At 44.9% G+C, this 13,101-nt stretch overlaps 1 protein-coding gene across 2 annotated transcripts in view; it reads right to left on the bottom strand.

The window, feature by feature from the left end:
- The window catches only part of rnf128b (ring finger protein 128b), a 152,540-nt gene that overhangs the window by 77,065 nt on the left and 62,374 nt on the right, over positions 1-13,101 (bottom strand). The window contains exon 1 of one of the 2 annotated variants that reach the window (XM_073057811.1): positions 5,937-6,519. The exons of the other annotated variant lie outside the window; for it this stretch is intronic. Within the exon in view, the coding sequence (XP_072913912.1) occupies positions 5,937-6,363 (427 nt within the window). The 5' untranslated portion in view covers positions 6,364-6,519. Of the gene's footprint in view, positions 1-5,936; positions 6,520-13,101 lie in introns of those variants that run through there. 2 annotated transcript variants of the gene reach the window in all.

Genomic DNA, 13,101 nt, shown 5'->3' with positions numbered 1-13,101 from the left:
TTAACCAACAAATGTAGTACATTAAAGTCGCTGTTACCAATATATTTTGCCTCTCTCATTTAGACTCTTTTCTCACTCTGAATAAAAGAATGAACTGCATTATTCAACTGTTCTCTGACTTACAACTCTCATCCACACCTCCACCCAAATATCTTGTCTACTATTACAAAAACATCACAGCATTGCTTATGGGGCCAAAAGATGTCTGTGTTGGGTACTGAGATGCTGATAGTACAAAACATTATTTAAAAGTCTTATTGGCTGAAAGGTTCTTCAAAGCATGCAAACTCTGTGAAAGGCATTCATAACATAATAGCTTCTGCGTCAATTAAAGTAATGGAATTTAGTAAGTATTCTTACTGATACAGACATGGTAACTGGCTCTTCTGGTCCAACGGGTTTGCATTATCCATTTGCACCCACATGACCTATTAATCTACTAATCTGTATCTCTTTGAAATGTGGGAGAAAACATTTCACCTGTAGGAAACCCATGCGGTCACAGGGAAAACATACAAATTCCTTATAGAAACACACACAAAATGCTGGTGGTATGCAGCAGGCCAGGCAGCATTTATAGGAAGAAGCACTGTCGACGTTTCGGGCCAAGACTCTTCGTCAGGACTAACTGAAAGGAAAGATAGTGAGAGATTTGAAAGTAGGAGGGGGAGGGGGAAATGCGAAATGATAGGAGAAGACCAGAGGGGAGGGGTGAAGCTGAGAGCCAGAAAGGTGACTGGCAAAAGGGATACAGAGCTGGAGAAGGGAAAGGATCAAAGGGGAGGGGAGCATCAGAGGGAGATGGAGAACAGGCAGAGTGATAGGCAGAGCGAGAGAAAAGAGGGGGAAAAAAACTAAATATATCAGGGATGGGGTAAGAAGGGGAGGAGGGGCATTAACGGAAGTTAGAGAAGTCAATGTTCATGCCATTAGGTTGGAGGCTACCCAGCTGGTATATAAGGTGTTGTTCCTCCAACCTGAGTGTGGCTTGACAGTAGAGGAGGCCATGGATAGATATATCAGAATGGGAATGGGATGCGGAATTAAAATGTGTGGCCACTGGGAGATCCTGCTTTCTCTGGCGGACCAAGCGTAGGTGTTCAGCGAAACGGTCTCCCAGTCTGCGTCGGGTCTCACCAATATATAAAAGGCCACACCAGGAGCACCGGACGCAGTATACCACACCAGCCGACTCACAGGTGAAGTGTCGCCTCACCTGGAAGGACTGCCTGGGGCCCTAAATGGTGGTGAGGGAGGAAGTGTAAGGGCAGGTGTAGCACTTGTTCCGTTTACAAGGATAAGTGCCAGGAGGGAGATCGGTGGGAAGTGATGGAGGGGGACGAATGGACAAGGGAGTCGCGTAGGGAGCGATCCCTGCGGAAAGTAGAAAGGGGAGGGGAGGGAAATTCCTTATAGACAGCGGTGGGAACTGAACCTGGGTCACTGGCACTGTAACCCCTATACTGCCATGCCCATCCCCCCCACAACCCTCTCCCTGAAATAAAAAATAAGTACTGAAAATTCAAAATAAAATGCTGGGAAAGGTCAGGTAGGTTCCATGGAAAGAAAACAATGTTGTTCCTCTTTCTACAGTTTAAGTCGTCCTAGCTTCACAACACAAGAAAGAGAATGAACAAAGTATTTCTGTCTGGCCTGGTCCACCAAAGGTCATAACTGTTCCTCAACTTCAGTATCACCTTCCCCCGCCTCCACCAATTCCAATTTCTGCCAATTCTTCTGCTGTTCAAGTATCTGTCAACCTTGATCACTCCCGGTGACTAAGTATCCACAACTGCTGGGTGATGAATTCCTAAAATTCTCAGACTTCCCAGTAAAGATAGTCTTCCTTGCAGTCCTAAATGGATAACCATAGTCTGTGTATGAATCATAAAAGGTTGGTTTGCAAGTGCAGCAGGCTATCAAGAAGAGAAATGGAATGTTGGCCTTCGTTGCTAGAGGGATTGAATTTAAGAGCAGGGAGGTTATGCGGCAACTGTACAGGGTTCTCTTAAGGCAGTATCTGGAGTACTGTGTGCAGTTCTGGTCTCCTCACTTGAAGAAGGATACACTGGCTTTGGAGGAGGTTCATCAGATTGACTGCAGGGATGAGGGGGTTAGATTATGAGAAGTGACTGAGTTGCTTGGGACTGTTCTGGCTGGAATTTAGGAGATTGCGAGGAGATCTTATAAAAAAATATAAAATTATGAAAGGCGTAGATAAGATAGAGGCAGGAAAATTGTTTCCATTGATAGGTGAGACTTGCTCTAGGATACATAGCCTCAAGATTCAGGGGACGAGATATAGGGGGGAGATGAGGAGGAACTGCTTTTCCCAGCGGTAGTGAATCTGTGGAATTCTGTGCCCAATGAAGCAGTGGAGACTACCTCAGTAAATACATTTAAGACAAGGTTGAATAGATTTTTGCATAGTAGGGGAATTAAGGGTTATGGGGAAAAGGCAGGTAGGTGGAGATGAGTCCATGGCCAGATCAGCCACGATCGTACTGAATGGCGGAGCAGGCTCGACAGGCCAGATGGCCTACTTCTGCTCCTATTTCTTATGTTCTTATAATTCCTTATCTTAAACTATACTATTACTTTAATCAAAATCATCTACACTCAGTGGTCACTTTGTTAGGTACAGGAGTGGAACGTGGTCTTATGCTGCTATAGCCCACCCACTTCAAGCTTCGCCATGTAGAACATTCAGAGATGCTCTTCTGCACATCACTGTTCTAACTTGTGGTTATAAAACAATAAGACCATTAGACATAGGAGCAGGAATAGGCCATCTGGCCCTCCATGAAACCCTCCATGCCCTTCTAACCTTGCCCTTTTGACACGGATTTTCTATCTCCAGCTGTAATTTATCGATCACATCCTTACTACTGTTTGGAAGTCTGTATACAATTCCCTTTAGGGTATTTTTATCCTCACAGTTCCTTAGCTCTACCCTCAACGATTCAACACCTTTCACCCTATGTCACCCCTTTCTAATGATTTAATTTGATTTTTGTACCAACAGAGCCACGCCACCCCCTTTGCCTACCTGCCTGTCCTTTCGATACAATGTGTATCCTTGGACTTTCAACTATGGAGAAAATTTTGAAAAAGTTGGGTGACTTCTGAGAAAATTCAAAGAGCAGAATTCTGTAATCACATACTGTATAGTCTTAAATTCCTTCATAAATTACCCTTCTTTCTTAAAAAGGGTATTGTAATTTGTATTTTAAATTGTATTGTAAATTGTATTTTAATGACAATTTGACACACAACAATTTGTAGTTCTAAACCCTCCTTCAAATGAAAAGGTACCATTTTTTCCATGTGTTCAATCTATTCTGTATGGGAAGATAGTTTATATAATGTCATTTCTTAAATTCTCACTCACTCTCCATCAAATTCTAAAGATATTGATGTTTCCAGATTATAATGCCACGAGTACAGGAAGCCCTTGAATAAATTACAGAAGCCCGTCAGCAGATTTCCATACTTCATAGGAGCAGAATCAGGCCATTTAGATGATCAAGTTTGCTTCATCTAATTTATTTTCCTCCTTTTCCTTATCTTCTAACCTTTGATACCCTATCAAGAAACTACTGACTTCCACTTTAAATATACCCAGTGACTTGGCCTCCATAGCTGTCTATGGCTAAAGGGACATTTTTTAATTCTGAGGCTGTGCCCTCTGGCCTTTCCACATCCATTCCATCTAGGCCTTTCAATATCTGGTAGATTTCAATGAGATTCCCCCTCATTCTTCTAAACTCCAGCAAAAAATAGCCCACAATACCTCTACGTACCTATGCCTGAACCATGTCACTACTGATGAACATCAGGCCACTGTTTCCGAAACATCTTGGATTTCATCACTTCCACAGCCTCCAACTTGTTAATTCTCCAACCTCACAACGCCCATTTCTAGTTCCTGATCAAGTTTCACAACACTTCCTTGATTGGCCCACGGTGTCTGCCCTCTCTTGTCCTACTGAACTTAGATCCTTCTATCTTCTCTCAACGTTTCTCTCCAATATCCAGTCCCTTTGCCCTTTCACCAACCTCCCCCACCCCCATCAGAAATATCATAGGGCTATTTCACTCTGAAACAGAGACACAGAACATTGCCTATTACAGGCCCTTCGACCCGTGATGTTGAGCCGAATTTCAAACTACTTTAAGGGCATTCTACATTGCATTCTATATTTTTAATTATCCATGTATCCATCTAAAAGAGTTTCCTAAATCCACGATGACTCAGGTCCTCAAGCCCTGAGGCCGATTCACTTGCAATATTCATTAGAAGGGAAGCTGGACAAACATAGGAGGTAAAGAGATGCAGGGAGAGGGCCAGAAATAGGATGACTTGAATTGATGTCCTGCAAGCCAAGTATGGATCAAATGGGCCAAAATGCCCATTTCTGTAAGTTAACAATGTCAGGAGCTGAGAGGAGATCAAATATTAATTTTAATTTCTGTGCATTAAACTGGTGGAAAGTGTGATTTTTTTTCAGGGCGGAAATGGCTAATACGACGGGGCACAATTTTAAGATGATTGGAGGAAAGTACGGGGGGGGGGGGGGATGTTAGAGGTAACTTTTTCTTTTACACAGTGGTGGGTGCATGCCAGAGGAGGTGGCAGAGGCAGATTCATTAGGGACATCTAAAGAATTCTTAGATAGGCACATGGAAGATTGAAGCTTTGAGGGCTATGTGGGAGGGAAGAGTTAGATGGATCTTGGAGTAGGTTAATAGGTCAGCTGAAGGGTCTGAACTGTGCTGTAGTGTCCTATGCTCTTAGTTCCAAGTTTCTCACATCTGTGGATCTTTCCTGTGCAGGGGTTTTTCATAGATTCTACTGTTTCTTTGTTTCGTGGCTGTCTGCAAGAAGATGAATCTCAAAGCTGTGTACTGAATGCATATTTTGAAAATAAATTCATTTTGAACATTGAACTCAGGGGAAGAACAAATAATAGTAGTTAGTCAGAGGCAGTGTGAAATACCGGAGCGCACAGCTTAGGGAAAGTTTAGCTATACCGGACAAGTTTCACACACGGAGAGCGGTTGGCGCCTGGGCTGGGAGCGGCCGAAGCAGGTGGCGTTTAATAACGTGTTAAGACACATGAATAGCGCAGGGACTGGAGGGATGCAAGCAGAACAGGTTTCGCATACTTCGCAACCTGTTCGGCCTTGGGCTTGTGGGCCGCCTTGACGCGTACTCTGCCAGGAGAACGTTGTCAACGCAACGCAAGTCACGGGGGAAACCAAACATCAGCAGTCAGCCACCTGCCTCCGTGGGAAGAGCCTCTCGGGCGGAACAAAGAGGCCTCGAGCTTCCGCAAGGAATCGCAGAGTCTCCAGCTGAGGCCGCTCACGGCGCAGGGATACTGAAGCGACCGGATAAAAGCCGCCCATCCCGCAGACAGATGGGAATCCGAGCGATCCGGAGACATTCCTGTAACTATCCCGCTAAATTCTGGCATTTCTCTAGGGCACACTTTTAACAGCCGGCACAACGTTCGCGCACGTTGCATAACCTTAAACAAACAAAAGCAGCCCCGATCGTTGTTTGCATTAGAATGAGAATCCCAGCGGCTCGTCGCAAGGTGCCTTTGGTACGGCGATGAAAGTCAGAGTTTGAAAGCGGTTCCCGGATAAAAGAGGCGTTTGTAACACTGAAAAATACACACGTAGAAGCGTACAAATCTGATTTACAACACTGCAAACTTTGCAAAATAAAGTCACCTACCAAAGTAAACCGCCCTCTAAATACATTCCAACACGGGCTTTGCAAATTACTGTGAAATTCGAAAACGCATTTGATCAGAAGGTTTACTATCCAGGAGAGAAGTATAAAGAGGTTTCAGTTAGACGGCTGTCCCCGTCAGCGGAACGGGCACAGAGCAAACTTCTGCCGGGAATTCGGCTCTAGTTCTTACCGGGATGGGACATTTGGACCACCTCGTTGACCTGGGTTGGAAAATTGTAGATCACCGCAGCACTCGCTCCCCACTTGGCGGCGTTTAAGATTTTTTCAGAAAAAGTGCACCCTTTCCCCCTCTGGATCAAAGCCACCCAGGGCTGTTCGGGGTCGGGTCTGAAGTAATCGATGTCCGGATCGCAGCCGAAGTTCTGGTCGGAGTTCGCGATCCCCACCAGCCCCTCAACCCTCGTCAGCGGCGAGTCCTGGCCGTAGACGCCGCTCTCAGTCTTCTCCCGCACCGTCTGGTTGCTGCCCGGTTCGATGAAGCTGATGTCGATGTAGGCGGTCCAGAAGGAACTGGCGAGCGAGCAATGTAGCCAGAGCAACTGGGCGGCCATCAGGGTCGCCCTCCAAGGGGGCGACAGGCAAGTGAAGCCCTGCATCTCTCCCAGGGATTTAGCAGCGAGAAACGGCAGGCTTGCGTTCAACTCTGAAACCTGAGCCAAATTCCTCCCTCCTTCTTCCTTTTCTCCTCCTCCCCTGCTGTGGGAACCACTTAAGCCTTGCTCAAATGTTCTAACCTGTGCAGGTAAGAACCCTCTCTACTGTCTGGTCAACGCCTACAAAGCGAAAGACTCCACCTTCTCTCTAATTAAAACGGCAATGCACCTTGTCCTTTTCCTCCCTCGCCCTCTCTCCCCTTCCTCTTTCCATCTATTTCATTCAAAGAAGTGACGATGCAGACAAAATTCTACAGCAATAGTCCGTTTTATAAAGATATATGTGTATGCATCCGGATATGTTCGCTGCGAGTTTTCTAATCAGAATCAGATTTATCATCACCCACACATGACAGCAGATCGTAAACACGAGAACGTCTACCGATGCTAGAAATTCAAAGCCACACACACACACAAAATGCTGGAGGAACTCAGCAGGTCAGGCAGCATCAGTGGAAATGAATAAGCAGGCGACGTTTCGAGCGGAGGTCGTTCTTCGGGGGAAGAGGGGCGGGAAACGCCTGAATAAAAAGGGTGGTGGGGGGGGGGAGGAGAGAGAGAGGCTAGCTGGAAAGTGGCAGGTGAAGCCTACTGGGTGAGAAAGGCTAGAGCGAGCTAGAGAGAAAGGAATCAAATAGGAGAGGAGCGTGGGCTAGGAGAAGGGGAAGGAGGAGACCCTGGGGGCAGTGAGAGGCAGAGGAGAAGAAGTAAAATGTCAGAGTGGGGAATGGGGGGGGGGATGGAGATTGACTGTTTTATGCACCAGTACAGTGCAAAGACTTTTAAAAATCTATAAATTATACAAACAACTAAATAAGTGCTAAAAGAATAATGACGAAACATTCCCGAGTTCACGGATTGTTCAAGGAAGAAGCTGTTCCTGAATCATTGAATGTGGGATCTTCAGGTACCTCCTATGGTAGTAATGAGAAGAGGGCATGACTGGGATGAGGGTCCTTGGTGATGGATGCTGCCTTCCTGAGTCAGTCTTTGTTTATGAAGAGTTTTTCATAAATCAAAATTTAGTACATCACAGCACTGTATTGGGCCGAGCCAAGACATTGTGCCGACTTTTTAACAGACTCTAAGATCAATGTAACCCTTTCCTTCTATGTAGCCCTCCAATTTTTCTACAATCCCTATGTCGATCTGAGAGATTCCAAAATGCTCCTAATGTATCTGCCTCTACCATGTTGCACAGATTCACCACTCTCTGTGTAAAAATCCTACATCTGACAATCCCCTTATACTTACCTTCAAATTCTAATAAATGTCTTTATTTTCCTGTAAATACTTGCAGTAAAACGCATCTCAAGGTAGTAAACGGTAAAATTCATGTACTTTGATAATACTTTGACTTTCTTGAAGATGCCCTCGATGGAGGGGAGGGTTGTGTCCATAATGATGGAGCTGGCTGACTCTACACCCCTCTGCAGCCCCATGAAGTCCTGTGCCTTGGAGGCCCCACACCAGGCTGTGATGCAACCAGTCAGAAAGTTCTCCATTGTACATTTGTAAGAGCCTTTGGCGACACCTCAAACTCGGAATGTCCACCTGAGGACATTAGGACACCTTAGGTCCACTCTGAGGACCTAACCTGGACCAAACATATCGATGCAGCTATAAAGGACACAAGACAGCTTCACTAGAACTATTTCATTAGGTTTGAGGAGATTTGGTGTGTCTTCAAAAGCCCTCACAAATTTCTACGGATGTACTGTGGAGAGCGTTCTGACTGGTTGCATCACTGTCTGGTGTGTGTGTGTGTGTGTGTGGGGGGGGGGTTGCTATTGCACAGGATGGAAGCAAGCTGCAGAGAGTTGTAAAATTAGTCATCCCCATCATGGGCTCTAGCCTCTGTAATATCCAGGACATCTTCAAGGAGTGGTGCCTCACAAAGATGGCATCATCATTAAGGGCCCCCACCACCCAGGACATGCCCTCTTCTCATTGCTACCACCAGGAAGGAGGTACAGAAGCCTGAAGGCACACACTCAATGTTTCAATGCCAGCAATTAAATCCTTTGGCAAAACAAATCTGCTGACACCCCCTATTGTGAACATGTCCTGCAGAAAAAAAGAATACAGAAGATGCTGGAAACACTTAGCAGGTCAGACAGCATCTATGGAGAAAGAAACAGACACTCACTAACCTGCTGAGTTTCTTCAGCATTTGATGTTTTCATTGCAGACTTAAAAATCTAATTGCAGTTGCTGGAAACCTTCTTCAGAACGGCCTTTAAACTGGAAATTCTCAAACACTCAGTGGCCACTGTATTAGGGACATCTGCTCGTTATTGCAAATTTCTAATCAGCCAATCATCTGGAAGCAACTCAATGCATAAAATCATGCAGACACGTTCAACAGGTTTAGTTGTTATTCAGACCAAACATCAGAATGGGGAAGAAGTGTAAAATAAGTGACTTTCAGATTGAAATGATTGTTGTTGCCAGACAGGCTGGTCTCAGGAAATGCTGATCTCCTGGGATTTTCACACACAACAGTCTCTGGAGTTTACAGAGAATGGTGTGAAAGTCATAAAAAAACATCCATTGTGTAGCAATTTTGTGGAAGAATATGCCTTGTTAATGAGGGAGGTCAGAGGAGAATGGCCAGACTGGTTTAAGCTGTTAGGAAGATTACAGTAACTCCAATAATCACACATTATAACAGTGGTCTGCAGAAGACCATCTCTAAATGCACATCACGTCAAACCTGAAGTGGATGGACTACAACACGGGTTTCCACTCCTCTACCTAATAGAGCAGTCACAGAGTATTACAGCACATATAGATGCCCAATGCCTCACCTCATCCATGCTGGCCAAGATGCCCACCTAAGCTAGTCCTATTTGTCTATATTTAGTCTGTATCATTAAGCAGAGCGTTGGTAGACCCCAGCTTCGCATCAAGGACCTCTGCAAGCACGACATGAAAGCCTTAAAAATCAACACAGAGTGCTGGGAGGATACAGCAGATGACCGCAACAAATGGCGAGGTACTCTTCAGCAACACCTAGAGCAAGGCGAAAGAGTGATCCTGAGTCAGTTTGAGGAGCGGAGAGCTAAACAGAGAGCACAGCAGACAGTGGACAACAATTCCATGACACCCTACACATGCAGCAACTGTGGCAGAGTCTACCGTTCCAGGATCAGCCTCAATAGCCACAGTCGACGCTGCTCGACAAACCAGTGACTACCAGAGGCGCAGTACCCATGGTCGACCATGACCGACAGAGGCCAAACACAATGACCTTTACCGTTCATACCTGCCCAAATATCTTTTACATGCCTTGACTGTTTCTGCCTCATCTACTTTCTCTGGATGGTTGTTTGATATACACAATACTTTCTATGTGAAGAAGTTGTTGCTCAGGTCCCTTTTAAATCTTTCCTCCCAAAACTTTATCTTCCGGTAAGATGGTGAAGATTTCAGATGTAGTGGCCTTCGGGCCAATCAAAGGTGCTCTTTTCTTTGTTAAATGTGTTTTTTATAATCATAAGACCATACTGTACTCCAAGAACTACGGGCACAGCAGGTCGACTGCATCAGTGAGCTGTTCGTTGTTTGGAATAGTCAGTGGAGTATTCTAGGACCCAGCTGGCAGTTCAGAGAGCAGGAGGCCAGCTGGTCAGAGGAGCCAGAAGAGTTCGGAGGAGCAAACCTGGGTGGCAGACCGTGCCGCTGCCTGCTACACAAAGGCGTCAGAATTGGTGCGTGAAGGTGGCGTGCAGTGAAACCACGAGTGACTGTCTTGGACGTTTCTCTTGTGATCACGAGACCCTGTTGGACACTGAGTGCCACAGGCTTGTTTCCCTTGTTTGGTGATGAGACAGGAGGCTTGGGAGCTGCGTAGCCTCAGCTGTAGTGAGAACTAAGCCTCAAGCCGTGGGCATGCCTGCTGCTGCAGTCCAGGTGAGGAGACGCCGGAGGCAGTGTAACATGGCATCCGTGCTCAGTTTGGGGCTGACCGCTCCCGTTGGTGCTGCCCTCCAGTGTTCAATCAGCAGAATGACAGGCTGGATTGCTGGGAACTGTACCATCAATTTACTGGACTTGTCGCTCAGGGTCTTGGACTAAAAATGTGTTTTCCTGCATGACTGTTTTATTTTTCTTTCTTGCTATTTTGAATGCACGTGTAAGTTTTGCAACTTGGCCCCGGAGGAATGCTGTCTCGTTCAGCTGCATCCATGTATGGTTGAATGATAACTAAACTTGATTTGATTTTAAACACATACCCTCTAGTTTTTGTTTCCCCTTTTTCCTGGATGAAGTGCATTTATTGTCTATGCCTTCAATTTTATACACCACTGTAAGGTCACTCCTTAGTTTCCTATGCTCCAAGGAATAAAGTTCTAGACTACCCAACCTCACCCCATAATTCAGCCTAGGTAACTAGGTAACATCCTCATAAATCTTCTTTGCATTCTTTCCATCTTCTCCGTGGATTGTTACCTTGTCATGGTGGAGAAGCTTGTGTGGTCCTGAGAGTGATGCCGTCTGAAGCTATGCTCCTGGTAGGGTCACCCATGGCGGTAAGGTCAAGGGTGAGGTCCCTGACAAATAACAATCCAACCAATAACTCAACGGTGGAACAGGCGGACGAAGTTACTTCAAACTCAACGGCTGTGAAGGCGGATGAAGGCTACAACAAATCCATCAGCTCCAATCGTCGTGGTTTCCATCCCATTAGAATCAATTGGTTGATATGTGAAGTATTGTGTGCTTCTTGGAGTGCAACATCAAGTAAACGTTAAACAAATACACGCACAGGCGTCTTCGGTCTGTGGAAATGGAATGAAGACCATCATCCTCGACCTTGAGGGATAGCCACGACAACGACACCTTCCATCTTAATTACGCCTTTCCTATAACATAGTAACCAAACTTAATGAAGTCTTTATGATTGTCATCTGAACCTTCACAAATAATCCTCATTACCCTCTGATTTCCTGTCCTCAGATTTGCCTACTCATCAGATCAGTTCCAGAACGCATTTTAATTTTATTTCTCAATAAATACACTCAGTGGCCACTTTATTAGGTACACCTGTACATCTATTCGTTAATACAACTATCTAATCAGCCAGTCATGTGGTAGCAACTCAGTGCAGCGAAAGCATGCAGATGTGGTTAAGAAGTTCAATTGTTGTTGAAACCAAGCATCAGAATCAGGAAGAAGTGTGATTTACAGTGAAATAATTGTTGGTGCCAGATAGGGTGGTTTGAGTATCTCAGAAACTGGTGATCTCCTATGGTTTTCATGTGCAACAGTCTCCCTGAACTGCACAAAAATCAAGTGAACAGCAGTTCTGTGGGTGAAAGTACCTGGTTAATGAAACAGGCCAGAGGAGAATGGCCAGACTGGTTCAAGCTGACAGGAAAGTGACTGTAACTTGAATAACAACATGTTACAACAGAATTATGCAGAAGAGCATCTCTGAACATACAACACGTTGAACCATGAAGTGGTTGGGTTACAGCAGTAGAAGACCATGAACATAGACTCCATGGCCATCTTATTAATATATCTGACTCTAAAGGAACATTGAAGAAGTATTCAGAAAAATATTGATCTGTTTCCATACAAACTGTGTCAAGTGGCTGCCTGCTCTATGATGTTCTTTGTTTTCAACACCTTATCACTCCAGGTTTTAATGTAAATTGTGTCATCATTGAGTTACAGAGTATGGAAACAGGCGCTTCATCCCAACCTGCCCATGCCACTCTGAGTTAAACCCATATGGCTGCATTTGGCCAAAATCCCTCTGAATATTTCCAATCCATGAACCTGTCCATTTGTCTTTCAGTGGCACAGTAGACTCTGTCAATTCTCAATGCTGTCTGCAAGGAGTTTATACATTCTCCCCGTCACCATGTGGGTTTCCTCTGGATGCTCCAATTTCCACCCACATTCCAAAAAGAACAGACATAAAAGGTAGGGTTAGTTATTGGTGGGCATGCTTTGATGGCACTGGAAGAGTGGTGACATTTATGGGCTGGTCACAGCTCATCTTAGATTGTGTCGGTCATTGACATGAACAATGCATTTCACTGTAAGTTTCAGTGTACCCCACGTGACAAGTGAAGCTAAACTCTCCTTTAAAACTTGTATTTTTTATAAGTTTCCTTTTTCATTTGCTCTACCTGCCTCTACTACTTCCTCCAGCAGCTTATTCCATATACCGTAGATGTCGGATTATAAGCCGCTACTTTTTTCCCACATTTTGAACAGCTTTGAACACTGCGGCCTTTACTACGGTGCGGCTAATGCATGATTTTTTTTCATGCCGCCAAAAACATTTTGCCTCGTAACAGTTGACCAATAAAATTGATGAGTAGTTCACAGAGGTCCAATGAAATTGTACGATAAATCAAGCGCACTTTCACAATTAAATTATTGTAAATCAGTCATTTGTACTCACCCTCATCAACATGGAAAACACTCGAAGAAAAGCATTGTGCTGCCTTTATGGCAGTTATTTAGTTTATAATATTTTCGCTTAGTAATTCATTTGTTAGTATTTTCTAGTTAAAGTTAGAAGTACTACATCCCGGGATACTATGACGTCACATCCGGTTTCGCCGCGTCTTGTGGGAAATACCGGTTTGCGATAAACGGGAAGGTGGGGGCATTAGGCGAGCGCGAAACGCTGCTTTTAAGTTAAAGGCGATCAATAAC

This window comes from Hemitrygon akajei, chromosome 10 (assembly GCF_048418815.1).
Source record: "Hemitrygon akajei chromosome 10, sHemAka1.3, whole genome shotgun sequence".
NCBI classification, from domain to species: Eukaryota; Metazoa; Chordata; class Chondrichthyes; order Myliobatiformes; family Dasyatidae; genus Hemitrygon; species Hemitrygon akajei.
Note: the sequence above shows the minus strand (reverse complement) of the source record. Positions and strands in the feature narration are given on the sequence as shown.